Source organism: Salpingoeca rosetta (assembly GCF_000188695.1).
Source record: "Salpingoeca rosetta unplaced genomic scaffold supercont1.10, whole genome shotgun sequence".
NCBI classification, from domain to species: domain Eukaryota; class Choanoflagellata; order Craspedida; family Salpingoecidae; genus Salpingoeca; species Salpingoeca rosetta.
This window is the reverse complement of record NW_004754924.1, coordinates 736,065-748,787: the sequence shown is the minus strand read 5'-3', so window position 1 is coordinate 748,787 and position 12,723 is coordinate 736,065. Positions and strand designations below refer to the sequence as shown.

The following is a 12,723-nucleotide window of genomic DNA, read 5'->3' as shown; positions in this document are numbered from 1 at the left end:
TCCATAATGAGGCACAAATAGCTGCCGTCGCTCTACAAAACGCGATAGGAAATCACAAAATAGCGCAGCCACCTCCATACCTGGAACAGCGCATCGCCACAAAAGACAACAACTAAAAAACTAAAAAATAATAATTAATTGCTTACGTAGAAGAGAGAATAGGGAGGGGGGAGGGGAAGAAGAACAAAAAAGTAAGGAAGAATGGCAGATGGGATGGACGAGCGGACGACTAAAGAGCTGGATGTATACACCACGAAGTGGAGTTTAGGGGCTGTGTTTCTGTGTCTTTGGGGGTGAACAACCTTGTTTATTTTGTTTGGGGGGGGGGGGGGGGGGGGGGCGTGTGTGTGTGCGTGTTGTGTGTGCGTGTCGTGTGTGTGTGTGTATGTGAAAATTGACCCACTCTACCGTCTTCTCTTTCTCGCTGCCTCGCGCTCCTTCGCATTCATCATGCGTTTTGTGTATGCTGATGTGTACGTGCGCACCGAATCATCATCACCTTTACCCCAACGCACAACCACCCCGCATTCCTCCTCCTCCTCCTCCTCCTCACCACCACCACCACCATATCACCACCACCACCACCACTCCGTGCTGTCCATGCAACCGCAGGAGGTGCGCGTGTTTGTGTCGTCAACATTTGCGGACATGTACGCCGAGCGAGAGGTGCTGGTGCGCAAGGTGTTCCCGCGGCTGAAGGTTTTCTGCCAGCAGCGCATGCTGCGTCTTGTCTCGTGCGATCTTCGCTGGGGCGTGCCCAAGGAGTCATCGCCAGAGGTGCGCGCGCCGCTTTGCAGTGGCTGTGGCAATGGCTGTGTAGTTGTTTGTGACTGTGTGGTGACTGCTGTGTGCGTGTGTGCGTGTTTGTGATGGTGCATCTGTCACGGGTAGCTTGACAAGCAACGGAGCACACATGCATGTGCGCCTTACATCCTGTACTCATCTGCTTCACAACCGCCTCGTCATTGTTTCAGGTTGTGTTCCGCACGTGCTTGCGTGAGCTTGAGCGCTGCAAAGAAGCCAACGTGAACCCGTTCTTCATCAACCTCCTTGGCGAGCGATACGGGTGCGTGACTGTGCATGCGTGGTGTTTGAACACGTGTACGCATGCTTGGTGTTGGGATACATGCGTACGTTCTCTGTTGCTTCTGCTGTCAACTCGTCGTGTTTTCACTCACATGAAAGCAACCACACACACACACACGCACACACACACACACACGCGCGCGCGCGCGCGCGCGCGCGCGCGCTCTCTCTTGTTTTTGCGCGCACGTGTTTGTTCGCACGGGTTCAGGTGGGTGCCGTCGAAGGAGGAGGTGCCCGAGAGCATTCGTGAGGAGTACGATTGGGTCGACAACACGAGCGTCACACATATGGAGGTCATCCACGGTGCGTGCGGTCATGAACACGAACATGCACACTGCACATTATGTGTGCTCTACCTGTGTGCGTGGTTAGTGGAGGTGGAATGCGTTTGCAGCAGACACATGCGCACCGCCGTGTGTGGCACACGCACTCCACCAAACACATCGCTCAAACACACCACACCACACTACACCACACCACACCACACCGCCAGGAGCGCTGCGCAGCCACAACCCAAATGCGGCGTTTTTCCTCCGCGGGTTTGGCGTCATCGATGAGCTCCCGTCCGAATTCCGCGCGCGCTTCATCGACGCCACCCCGCTTGCACGCGCCGGCCTGCGCAGACTCAAGGTGCGGGAATGCAGGGAGTGGAGGGGAGGGCGTAGGCGTGGGGCGGAGGAAGGTCGGTGTGAGTGGTGTGAGTGGTGTGAGTGGTGCTTGTGCAAATGTACCTGTTGTTGTACTCGTGTACAATCTGAACGTGTGCATGCGCTGGATGCGTTGTTCTCCCTGCCCATCGGTTTGTTTTCCCATCATCACCCCCCAGCAACCTCCTCACCTCCCACCGTTTCCTTGTGGTCCACCACACGCCCTCTCCCCCTCTCCAAACACCAGTCTGAGCTGCACAATCGCTATCCTGCTGAGCACGTGCGCGAGTACACGGCGCACTTCAAGGAGACGCGTGAGATTCAGGGCATCCGTAAAGCCATTCTCGACGGCCTCGACCAGTTTGCAGGTTTGTGTATGTGTGTTGTGTGTGTTGTGTATGTGTGTGTGTGTTGTGTGTGTATTGTGTGTATGTGTGTGTGTGTGTTGTGTGTGTATTGCATGTTTCCAGTGCGTGCAAGCATCGCGCCTCCATTCATCACTGCCACTACATCAACCACCCTCACCCTCACCCTCACCCTCACCCCCACCCCCACCCCCAGAGGATGTTTACGAGTTCTTGTCTGCGGCAATTGAGCGGCAGTACCCGGCAGAGCGGGCGCGCAAACCCGTCACCACTGAGCTTTACGCCACGCGCATGGAGCAGCACATGATCGCAGAGTCCGAGGCTGTCATCGGCCGCGATGAGGAGGTGGGGGGGGGGGGTTCGCCAGTCCCCGTCTTGTGTTTATGTGTGTGTGTGTGTGTGTGTGCGTGCGTGTGTGTGTGTGTGTGTGTGTGTGTGTGTGTGTGAGTGTGTATTACCATACATATGCTTGCTCTTCTTGTGACGAAGCAATCATACATGCCCATGTACTCACCAATCCTCCTCCACCGTCACCACTACCACCACCCTAACGATCGCCACCACGGCAGGTGCGTCGCGTGCTTGAGTACTGCCGGCGGGCAAACGATTCGCCCGTGCCGCACCTGAGTCTCCTTGCACACGAGGACGAAGGGCGGGAGGGTGTGCTGTGCCTAGCCGCGCTCAAGGCTCGCGAACAGGGCATGAAGGTCATCGTGCTCAAGGTAAATAACCAGCAAATGACAAGGGCCTGATTGCTCGGTGTACACATTTGTGCATCTACACCGCTTGTGTGTGGCCAATGCTTGTGCTCTTCTCTGTGTGTTTGTATGCGTGTAATGCGTGTGTTTGTATGCGTGTGTGCGTGCGTGTATGTGTGTGTATGCGTGTGTGTGTGTATGCGTGCGTGTGTACGTGTGTGCTCGCCGAAAATCCACCCGTGCTCATGCCTTTGTCGTGTCTCCTCTTGATTGACACCCCCTCCCCTTGCGTGTGCGACCCTTTGTTTCGTGCGCCTGCACAGAACATGGAGGAGCAAGACACGGCTGATCTGCTGTGGCGCGTGGTGCGGGAGACCGTGGACGCTTCCAACTTTGCCGACTTTGTGGACAAGGCCAAGACGAGCGAAGAGCCCGTTGTCGTCATGTTCCTCGACGGCACACACTCCCATCTCATGCGCGATGAGGTGCGCTCATCTGGTGTGATGTGTTGTGTCTGTGATTGTGTGTGTTTTACGCGCGTTTGTGTGTGTGTGTGTGTGTGTGTGTGTGTCTGTGTGTGTGTGTGTCTGTGTGTGTGTGTGTGTGTGTGTGTGTCATCGTGGCGGTTTGTCGTAGGTCCCCTCCACGTCATGTCCACTGATGCATCACGGTGATCTCACACGTTTCTTCTGAACACCTCTTCCACTTTCCATCCTTCGTCTTCACATCCTTCTTCTGACCTCACTTGCGTTCATCGCCAATTCTGTTTCCAAAACGCAATGCTCCAGGGGTTTGTGGATCTGGTCAAATCTGTGGGCAATCTGCACTTTGTCATGACGCAAGACCCTGCCGGTGTGGACACGATTGGCGTTGTCAACTTGGCGACGCAGCGGCTACTTGGGCAGCACCCGGAAGAGTACACGCTGCGCATGTCACCGCTGTCCCACGAGGCGTCGCGTGCGATTGTGCAGGTCACGCTCGGCCGCTTCAACAAGACGCTCGACCACGAGCAGATGGACCTCATCGTGGTGCGTCCAGTGTGGTATTTCGTCTTTGTGACGTGTGCTGCGGTGCAGTGTGCTGTTTTGTCTGTGGTGTGTGTTGTGAAGAAGTGTGTGCGTAAGTGTGCGTGTGTGCGTGTGCGCGCATCTGGTGCGTGCGTGCCCAACATTGTCTTTACTCTCGATTCTGTTTGTCCTCAAATACACAATCTCACCGTCATCATCACCACCACCACCTCTCGTGTGCTTGTGCCAGAACAACGCCGGCGCGCGGGACCTGTCGTGGCTGCGGTGCGCATGCGAAGAACTGCGCGTGTACGGCATCTTCGAGACGCTGACAGCGCGCATCCGCTCCCTTCCACCGACAATCACGGATCTCTCCAAGCAGATTCTGGCGCGCGTGGTGGAGGAGGACGACTCTGGACAGCTCGTGCGCGCCCTCCTCTTGCTCGGTCTGTCCCGAGTGCTGTGCTGTGCTGTGCTTTGCTTTGCTTTGCTTATTTGACGTTGGCTCTCTCTCTCTCTCTCGCGGTCCAGTTTTCTCTGTGTTACGTTGTTAACTGCAGCCTTGTCTGGGTTACAATCAGTGCAAACGCACTTCTCTTCCTGTCTGTCTGTCTGTCTGTCTGTCTGTCTGTCCGTCTGTCTGTCTCTCTCTCTCTCTCTCGCACACACACACACACACACACGCACACGCACACACACACACGCACACACCCGCACTCCCTCACGCACACACGCACGCACACGCACGCACACGCCCCCCGCCTGTCACCGCCAGCCGCTGTTGCTGGTCCGCTGCGGGAGATTGAATTCCGGGAAATGCTCGGACAGCTCAACATCAACGAGGACGGCGACAAGTACGTCATTGTGTGTGTGTGTGTTTGTGTGCGTGTGTGTCTGTGTGAGAGAGGGAGTGTGTGTGAAGGGGAAATGTGCCTTGACTGTGAGCAACAGCGCTGCTGCTTTCTGACCCGATCTTGTCTCACTGCATTGCATCCGTGGGCGTGTAGGGTGAAGGACGCCATGCCGGCCGTCATCTGGCTCACGCTCCTCGACCGCATCCGCCCGCTCGTCACCGTAAAGTTAGTGCGCGCACACACACACACAACACATAACACATAACGCGAAACACACACGCACACGCACACACGCACACAACACACACACAACACGCACGCACTGGAACGTCTTGTACGCTCACCATGCTCTTCCTTTGCGTTTGCTGTGTTCAGGGGCGACATGATCAAGTTCAAGAACTGGGACGTGTGCCGCGCGGTGGTGAACGCAATTGCCGATTCCAGACGCATTGACATGGACATTTCAGAGGACGCATCGCACGAATACGCTTTGGGGCAGGTGCTGGCGCCAGCACGCCACACCCTCTTCGACTATTTCAAGGACTCCCCAGGCGTTGGCAGGTACACTGCTGCATGGCACATGACCCGTGCCGTGCAACGTGTGCGCACGCGTGTGTTCGCACTCGCACGTGCGTGTGCGTGTGTGTGTGTGTGTGTGTGTGTGTGTGTGTGTGTGTGTGTGTGTGTGTGCGTGCGTGTGTGTGTGTGTGTGTGTGTGTGTGTGTGTGTGTGTGTGTGTGTGTGTCGTGGTGTGTGTGTGTGTGTGTGTGTGTGTGTGTGTGTGTGTGTGTGTGTGTGTGTGTGTGTTCGCACGTGTGCGCATGTGTCTTTGTACTTGAGACCGACTGCCACTATGCACCTGACGAGTACCCAAACTCGGCGCAGTTGTCTGTGCAATCATTTTCTCTTATAAATATTCACACTACGTCTATTTTCACCCTCTACCTCTCGTTGCGCCCACAACACCTGCCACCCGTGCCTATCAACCAACACCAATGCGTATCTGCAGCCGTTCCACGCACATCTGCGCGTCCCAGTCTGTCTTCCTCAAGTCACGACCCATGAGCTACCACGTCCTCAAGAACATGCCCACCCAGTTCCTGCCGTTTTCCCTCGGATCCGAGGTGCGTTGCTGCTTGTGTTGGTGTTGATGCTGCTGTTGGTGCTGGTGCTGTGACGTTGTGCTGCGGTACACCCACGTGTACACACACACACACACACACGCGCGCGCGCGCGCGCGCACATACACATGCAGACAAGCAACCACACGCTCGCGCACATGCGACACACTCTACAAGCCCTTTCCCACATACGTGTGCACAAACGCCGCCGACTTAACTCTTCCTTGTTTCCCCCCTGCACGTGCCACATGTCCTCCTTGTCCGCCTCCCCCCTTACTATCCGCTTTGCAGCTTGCGCGCCAGTGCGAGTGCGGCGTGACCATCATGGCCATGAATGGCGTGCCAAAGGTATCAGTTGTGGTGCCGTGTTTGTGCACCTGAGCCCATGCATGTGCATGCAACTCTTGACACACACTACGACTGTTTCACTCATCACACGCCATCAATAAGTTGCTCTTGTCACACATCGTCAATTCACACATCAACACGCACTCCCTCATTCACCACCACCACCTCCTCCACCACCACCACCACCACGCCGCGATCAATACGACAGCACGAGCGCATGTGCACGACGTGCGGGCACCAGATCAGCCACGGCCTGGCGAAGAAGGACGCGTGTGGCATGTGCGGCCGCCGTGTGCCCTTCAGCATGTCGCGGCCCGGTGATCAACCCATGAACAAATACAACGTCAAGGCGGTGCGTGCGTGATATTGTCTGCGCGCGTGCGTGCGCAATGGTGTCTTTGTGTGCGTGCGCGTGTGTAGGTCTCGCTCTCACTCACTCACTCACTCACTCACTCACTCACTCACTCACTCACTCACTCACTCACTCACTCACTCACTCACTCTGTGCAGGCGTATCGATGCCGCCAACACGCAGACTATCGCCTGCATATGCCCGGCCCCACGACGAACCAGTCGTGCTTCTACTGCAACAGGCTCATTGTCACGGCATCATCGTTTCCCGTGCACCTGTGCAACAGCTGCTGCAGAGGGGTCAACATCACCAAGTGCTGTCACCTCCTCGAAAATTGATTGGCGGTTGAGGCAACGGAACACAGACCCGACACCGCGGCAATGCCACGGCACTTTGTGGTTTGTGCCGTCTTGCCTGCTTGCCATTGCCATCCATGTATGGTTGGTTGTTGCTGACACCTGCTGCTTCGTTTCCTGTTGATTGCATTACGTTCTTTTCTTTCTTTCTTGCTTTTTCTGCCTTGTTTTCCTGGCTTGCTTTGTTCATCTGTAGCGTTGTTAATCGTTTGCTGACCCCTTACACCTGGCGAGTTCTCGTTGTCTCTTGAACGGGAACAGAAAGGAGGGGCGGGGGTTCGAGAGATGGAGACAGGGATCGAGAATGAGACACACAGACACACACACACAGACACACAGACACACACACACAGACACACACAGACACACACGCACACACAGACACACACACACACACACACAACACACACACACACACACACACACACACACACACACACACACACACACACACACACACACACACACACACACACACACACACACACACACACACGGCACACACACACACACACACACACACACACACACACAACGCACCAGCCAGCAAAGCAACTATCTTTTCATCGGCTTTTGATTCGATGCAGATTGTTGATGGAAAATTGCAGGTGCAGTTCACGAAAGGCCAACACCCCCACCACCCACACTTTTGCACAGTGCCAGCAACCAGCCAGCAACACACCACCACCTCGCACGATGCTCTCCGCACGCAGCGTTGTCAGCAAGGTGCGTGTGTGTAGAAGAGACAGCAGCAGTGAGGGGAGGGACGCGAATGGCGATGGGTTGAGCGGTGGATGGGTTGAGCTGTTCATCGTCCTGTGAACTGGTTCATCTGCATATTTGTGTGTGTGGTTTGTGTGGTTTGTGTGTGTGTGTGTGTTTTGGATGATATCCGAGATGTCATCAGCACACATGTTGGCGTCGCAATCACATGCAATCGAGTCATGCAAATGAGTGTTCCGCGTGTCTCTCGTGACTCACCACTGTGTTGTTTCTCCCCACGGTGACCATCTTCGTGCTTTGACAGGCACGCCTTGCCTCCGTGGCCAGCCGCCGCTGGGCAAGCGACGTGGCCACATTCACAGCCAAGGTGACACATCTGCATTGATGCCAGAGAGAAACGTCGTCATCCACTCGAGTTGTTGCCATCGTGTTCGCTGTTGTCATCGCGTGCGTTGATGTTGTGCGTGTGCGCGTTTGTTGCAACATGTGTCGGCACATTTACGACGTTCGCTCATGTGCTTGCTGTCTGCGTTGCCAACTTCTTGCAGCAAGAGTACAAGGGCCACAAGATCGACGACCTTCCCTCTGGCACAGCAGAGTTCACCAAGGAGGAGGCATGGAAGTACTTCAAGGACATGTCCGTCATCCGCCGCATGGAGACCACCGCCGGCGAGCTCTACCGCTCCAAGTACATTCGCGGCTTCTGCCATCTCTACTCTGGACAGGTGTGTGTGTGTGTGTGTGCGCGCGCGCGCGTTCGTGTGTGGTTTATGTGCTAGTGTCTCAGGGAAGCAAGTTTGGTTGTGTGCTCTCACTTCTCTGTCGGCTCGCTTCCCTGCCCTGTTTGCTTGACTACATGTTATTGCTATCACGTTCCTGTCGATCTTGCTCCTGTTCCCTTCTCTCAACAAACTGACACCCCCGCCCCCCTCCCCCTTTATGCTGACGCTTACGCTTTGCAGGAGGCCGTCTGCGTCGGCATGATGGCGGGCATGAAGCCTGAAGACTCGTTCATCACCGCCTACCGCTGCCACGGCTGGGCGTACTGCCACGGTTACAGCGTCAAGCAGATCCTTGCCGAGCTCTTTGGTGCGCCATATGCTGCTTGCAATGCTTGCATGCATGCACTGTGTGTGTGTGCGTGCGTGCATGTGCGCGTGTGTTTGTGTGTGTGTGTGTGTGTGTGCGAACATCGTTCCAACTGTCGTCCCTCACACGCGCTGTCCATTCTCCCTGTGTCTCCCCGTGCCCTGTGTCCAGGCAACTCTGCTGGTGCATCCCAGGGTCTTGGTGGCTCCATGCACTTTTACGGCGACAAGTTCTATGGCGGCAACGGCATCGTCGGTGCCCAGGTCAGTTAATGGTTCACCCTCTTGCTCATTGCGCTCACGTGCTGCGTATGTGCGTGTGTGTGTGTGTATGTGTGTATGTGTGTGTGTGTGTGTGTTTGTGTGTGTTTGTGTGTCTGCATATACGTTCTCAACGTGTGTACGTACGCATTTCCAGCATACTCGTTCTCCTCCAAATCTCATCTCCTCCCGAACACCACCAACACCAACGTATTTGATTGCAGGTTCCCGTTGGTGCAGGCGTTGCGCTCGCCCACCAGTACGCGAACGACAACGGCGTGTGCTTCACCATGTACGGTGACGGCGCCGCCAACCAGGGCCAGGTGTTTGAGGCATACAACATGGCCAAGCTGTGGAACCTCCCCTGCGTGTTTGTGTGCGAGAACAACAAGTACGGTATGGGCACAAGCGCCTCCCGCGCTGCCGCCTCTGTCGACTACTACACGCGTGGCGACTACGTTCCAGGCATCTGGGTATGCATGTCGCCATGATGGCTGTCGCTGGTGCATTGATGCTGTGGTGTGTTCGTTGGTGCATGGGTGCATTGGCGCATGAGCGCATGGGTGCAATCGTGGCGATTGGTAGGCATCTGCACGTAGTCTTCAGTATCATCTAACCTTGTGTGTGCGTGTGTGTGTGTGTGTGAACAGGTTGATGGCATGGACATTGTTGCCGTGCGCGAGGCGACCAAGTGGGCCTCGGAGTACGCCAGCAAGAACGTACGATGGGTTGTGCGCGCTGTTTCGCAGTTCTACGTCAACCTCGCATGCGCACCCGCACCCATGCCCACGCTCACACTCACTTTAACCCACGCGCGTTCAATGTTGCCTTGTCTGCCTGCTGCGTGCAGGGCCCGCTGGTGATGGAGGTTGAGACGTACCGCTACCACGGCCACAGCATGAGCGACCCCGACACCACATACCGCACGTGCGTACTTTGTTTGCAAATGTGTGTGTGTGTGTGCTTGTGAAACTGTGCGTGTGCATGTTGTATGAACATCTGAAGCTTCGAGAGAGGGAGTGCGTGTGCATGTTGTATGAACATCTGAAGCTTTGAGAGAGGGAGTGTGTGTGTGTGCATGCGATGTGACATCTTCATGTCTCACGCTGATGCCTACACACCACCATGTACATGTGTATGTACATGTGTATGTGTGTGTTTGTGCGTGCAGGCGCGACGACATCAAGAAGGTGCGCACGACCTTTGATCCGATTCTTCTCTTCCGCAACCACATGGTCGAGGCCGGTTTCGCCACAGAGGACGAACTCAAGGTGTGTGTGTGTGTGTGTATGTATGTGTGTGTGTGTGTGTGTGTGTGTGTGTGTGTGTGTGTGTGTGTGTGTGTGTGTGTGTGTGTGTGTGTGTGTGTGTGTGTGTGTGTGTGTGTGTTACTGTGTTCGTGTCTCACCCACCCCGCGTCTCTCTCTCTCACACACAGGCGGCAGAGAAGGAGATTCGTGCGTCCGTGAAGGCGGAGGCAGACGAAGCACTTGCTGCACCGCCCACGTCACAGGACCTCCTCACCAAGTTTATCCACATTGAGGTGCCGTGCAGTGCCCTCTTGCTCCCACGGGCGGCTGCTCGTTGCATTCCTGTCGTGCCTGTTGTTTCCGTTGTGCAAACGCATGTACTCACACACAAACGCACACACACACACACACACTCACTCACTCACTCACTCACTCACTCACTCACTCACTCACTCACTCACTCACTCACTCACTCACTCATACTGCAGGAGACGAACAACGTGCGCGGGTGTGATCTGTACACGGTGTACAACCAGAAGTAAAGAGGACCGACCATTCGTTCCCCCTTTGATTCTGCTCTGCACTTCACGCGCTGCTTCTGGTGTCGCTGTCACTGCTGACTTGCCCCCCCCCCCTTCGTTGTTGTTGCTGTTGCCAGGTGAGGGCGTGTGTTGTGTTGTATGGTGATGATTTCATGTGATGTGTATGGACCCCAATAACCCCCTTGCTGATCAGCGATGCCAGCGCTCACGTCACAGCACGCTGGCGTCGGGTCTCGCCTGCTGTTGTGTTGATTTCCCTCCGACTGTTGTATTGGATGGTGTACAAGTAAAGCGCAACACGAGCAAACATCCACAAACGAAATTGTGGAACAACACGAACCAAGTCGCAACACACACAAACAAATCAACCCATCAACGGAGCAGGTCAACTGTGTGTCTGGCGGGCATGTGCCTGGGTCTACTCGGCTGCCGGCTGCTGCATGTGCTGTGCAAGTTGGGCGATGGTTGCGTCGTGCAGGGCGCCATTGGACGCAACCACACCTGCAGCAAGCACAGGAGGGGAAAGAGGAGCAACGTGGTAATGAGGTTGGCAGGCGAGAGACACATCATGCGGCACTCGAACGTATGCACACGCACATACACGCACATACACATGCATACACATACATGCAGAACGTCGCTCTAACCTGTGTTGTCCTTGAGCGTGCGTCCACGGGAGAAGTCGAGATCCTTGCCAAACACATCCGTGACACGACCACCTGCCTCCTCCACAACAACGACGCCGGCAGCGTGGTCCCAGATCTTCTCCTCGTACCGCTTGCTCGGCCGAGGGAGGCGAAGGTAGATGTCGGCATCACCACGCGACAGCGCAGCGTACTTGGCCTGATGTGTATATGTTTTGTGGGGGAAGTGGTGCCATTGGTGATGGCGGTGGGAAGGAGGAATGGTTTGCATGGGGTGAGGCAGTGACAAGCAATGCCAGTTGCATGAGCCCCTTGTTCTCGTGTGCTACGCGTGTTACACACACACACACACACACACACACACACACACACACACACACACACACACACACACACACACACACACACACACATGGCACTCTGTACTGCAGCTGCTGTGTTCATTGCGAGTACCCAGAAGCGGCCGCTGGGTCCGCCCGTGTGGTTGCCTGACGCCACGCAAATGCACACGAACAAACATGGGCGTGAACAGGATGCATTGTCAGCACACACGCACGGAGAGAGGGGAAGAGAGAGACAAAGACACGGGTACAAACGCAAGTTCAGGCAGACACAGACACACACACACAGAGACACACAGGCACTACAGTACCTCGATCGATGGCCGCGAGGATGGCATCTTGGGAAGCGGCGCTGTTGACGTGATGCACTGCATCGACCACTTTGGCGCGGAGGGATGCCGACGTCTCGTCGTCGCCACGCAGTGCGCCTGCGTCCTGCCGTCACATCATGTCACATCATGTCACATCATGTCAAAGCGGTTCATGTACACACGGCGGTTGAGTGAATGCCGCCGTGTTCTGGGTATGGCGTTGGATGCAATATGCCATGGTCACAACCCGACTGCCTTGCCCACAGTCCCGGTACCCTGCCCAACAAACGCGGCCAACCTTACCTCCTCTCCCACGATGGGCAGATCAGGGAAGGCAGCCGTCAGCTCGCTGTTCACGATGGCCTAGAAGGAGAGCAACGCGCGATGACGCCGTTGGTAGGTAAGCTTTCACGTCAAGCGGGCACAGATGAACAGCACGTCGCCAAGTTGTTTGGATGGAAGGATCGGAGTGCGTCTGGCGCAGGGCAGCAAACACATACAGTCTGCGATACCTGAGCAGCAAAGTCTGCCACGGTCACGGGCGACTTGTCGTCCTTGCTGGCAGACTACGAGAGTAGAGGCAGAGAGAGGGAGGGAGGAGGCAGAGAGAGGGAGGGAGGGAGGGGGGACAGGGAGGTGAGTGTGTCTGTGTCTGTGAGTGTCTGTGAGTGTGTGTGTGTGTGTGTGAGTGAGTGTGTGTGTGTGTGTGTGTGTGTGTGTGTGTGTGTG

The 12,723-nt window shown here is 55.7% G+C and overlaps 3 protein-coding genes across 3 annotated transcripts in view; 2 read left to right on the top strand and 1 right to left on the bottom strand.

Moving 5' to 3' along the window:
• The window catches only part of PTSG_04465 (uncharacterized protein), a 9,863-nt gene extending 2,790 nt beyond the window's left edge, over positions 1 to 7,073 (top strand). The window contains exons 7-23 of the mRNA XM_004994502.1: positions 613 to 777; positions 975 to 1,066; positions 1,295 to 1,389; positions 1,580 to 1,716; positions 1,981 to 2,101; positions 2,295 to 2,443; positions 2,668 to 2,820; positions 3,120 to 3,281; positions 3,585 to 3,824; positions 4,054 to 4,249; positions 4,579 to 4,657; positions 4,811 to 4,882; positions 5,033 to 5,218; positions 5,667 to 5,781; positions 6,070 to 6,126; positions 6,335 to 6,478; positions 6,637 to 7,073. Of these exons, the coding sequence (XP_004994559.1) occupies positions 613 to 777; positions 975 to 1,066; positions 1,295 to 1,389; positions 1,580 to 1,716; positions 1,981 to 2,101; positions 2,295 to 2,443; positions 2,668 to 2,820; positions 3,120 to 3,281; positions 3,585 to 3,824; positions 4,054 to 4,249; positions 4,579 to 4,657; positions 4,811 to 4,882; positions 5,033 to 5,218; positions 5,667 to 5,781; positions 6,070 to 6,126; positions 6,335 to 6,478; positions 6,637 to 6,816 (2,343 nt within the window). The 3' untranslated portion in view covers positions 6,817 to 7,073. The remainder of the gene's footprint in view (positions 1 to 612; positions 778 to 974; positions 1,067 to 1,294; positions 1,390 to 1,579; positions 1,717 to 1,980; positions 2,102 to 2,294; positions 2,444 to 2,667; positions 2,821 to 3,119; positions 3,282 to 3,584; positions 3,825 to 4,053; positions 4,250 to 4,578; positions 4,658 to 4,810; positions 4,883 to 5,032; positions 5,219 to 5,666; positions 5,782 to 6,069; positions 6,127 to 6,334; positions 6,479 to 6,636) is intronic.
• A 379-nt stretch (positions 7,074 to 7,452) lies between these two features.
• Positions 7,453 to 11,012, top strand: PTSG_04464 (pyruvate dehydrogenase E1 component alpha). The gene is made up of 11 exons (XM_004994501.1): positions 7,453 to 7,560; positions 7,862 to 7,924; positions 8,106 to 8,282; positions 8,520 to 8,646; positions 8,818 to 8,909; positions 9,131 to 9,379; positions 9,557 to 9,625; positions 9,757 to 9,833; positions 10,078 to 10,177; positions 10,345 to 10,449; positions 10,645 to 11,012. The coding sequence occupies exons 1-11, from the start codon at positions 7,531 to 7,533 to the stop codon at positions 10,696 to 10,698; spliced, it is 1,143 nt and encodes a 380-aa protein (XP_004994558.1). The 5' UTR covers positions 7,453 to 7,530; the 3' UTR covers positions 10,699 to 11,012.
• Positions 10,946 to 12,723, bottom strand: part of PTSG_04463 (3',5'-bisphosphate nucleotidase) — a gene marked incomplete at its 5' end in the record, with an annotated part of 2,377 nt that continues 599 nt past the window's right edge. Inside the window, 5 exons of the mRNA XM_004994500.1 lie at positions 10,946 to 11,199; positions 11,346 to 11,830; positions 11,995 to 12,118; positions 12,298 to 12,357; positions 12,507 to 12,560. Of these exons, the coding sequence (XP_004994557.1) occupies positions 11,071 to 11,199; positions 11,346 to 11,830; positions 11,995 to 12,118; positions 12,298 to 12,357; positions 12,507 to 12,560 (852 nt within the window). The 3' untranslated portion in view covers positions 10,946 to 11,070. The remainder of the gene's footprint in view (positions 11,200 to 11,345; positions 11,831 to 11,994; positions 12,119 to 12,297; positions 12,358 to 12,506; positions 12,561 to 12,723) is intronic.

What these genes read in the sequence shown, in the direction of transcription:
- PTSG_04464 (XM_004994501.1), top strand. Translation starts at nt 7,531, where the DNA reads ATGCTCTCCGCACGCAGCGTTGTCAGCAAG. An exon ending in CACGCAGCGTTGTCAGCAAG is followed by an intron (nt 7,561 to 7,861) that starts GTGCGTGTGTGT and finishes GTGCTTTGACAG; the next exon opens with GCACGCCTTGCCTCCGTGGC. An exon ending in GCCATCTCTACTCTGGACAG is followed by an intron (nt 8,283 to 8,519) that starts GTGTGTGTGTGT and finishes TACGCTTTGCAG; the next exon opens with GAGGCCGTCTGCGTCGGCAT.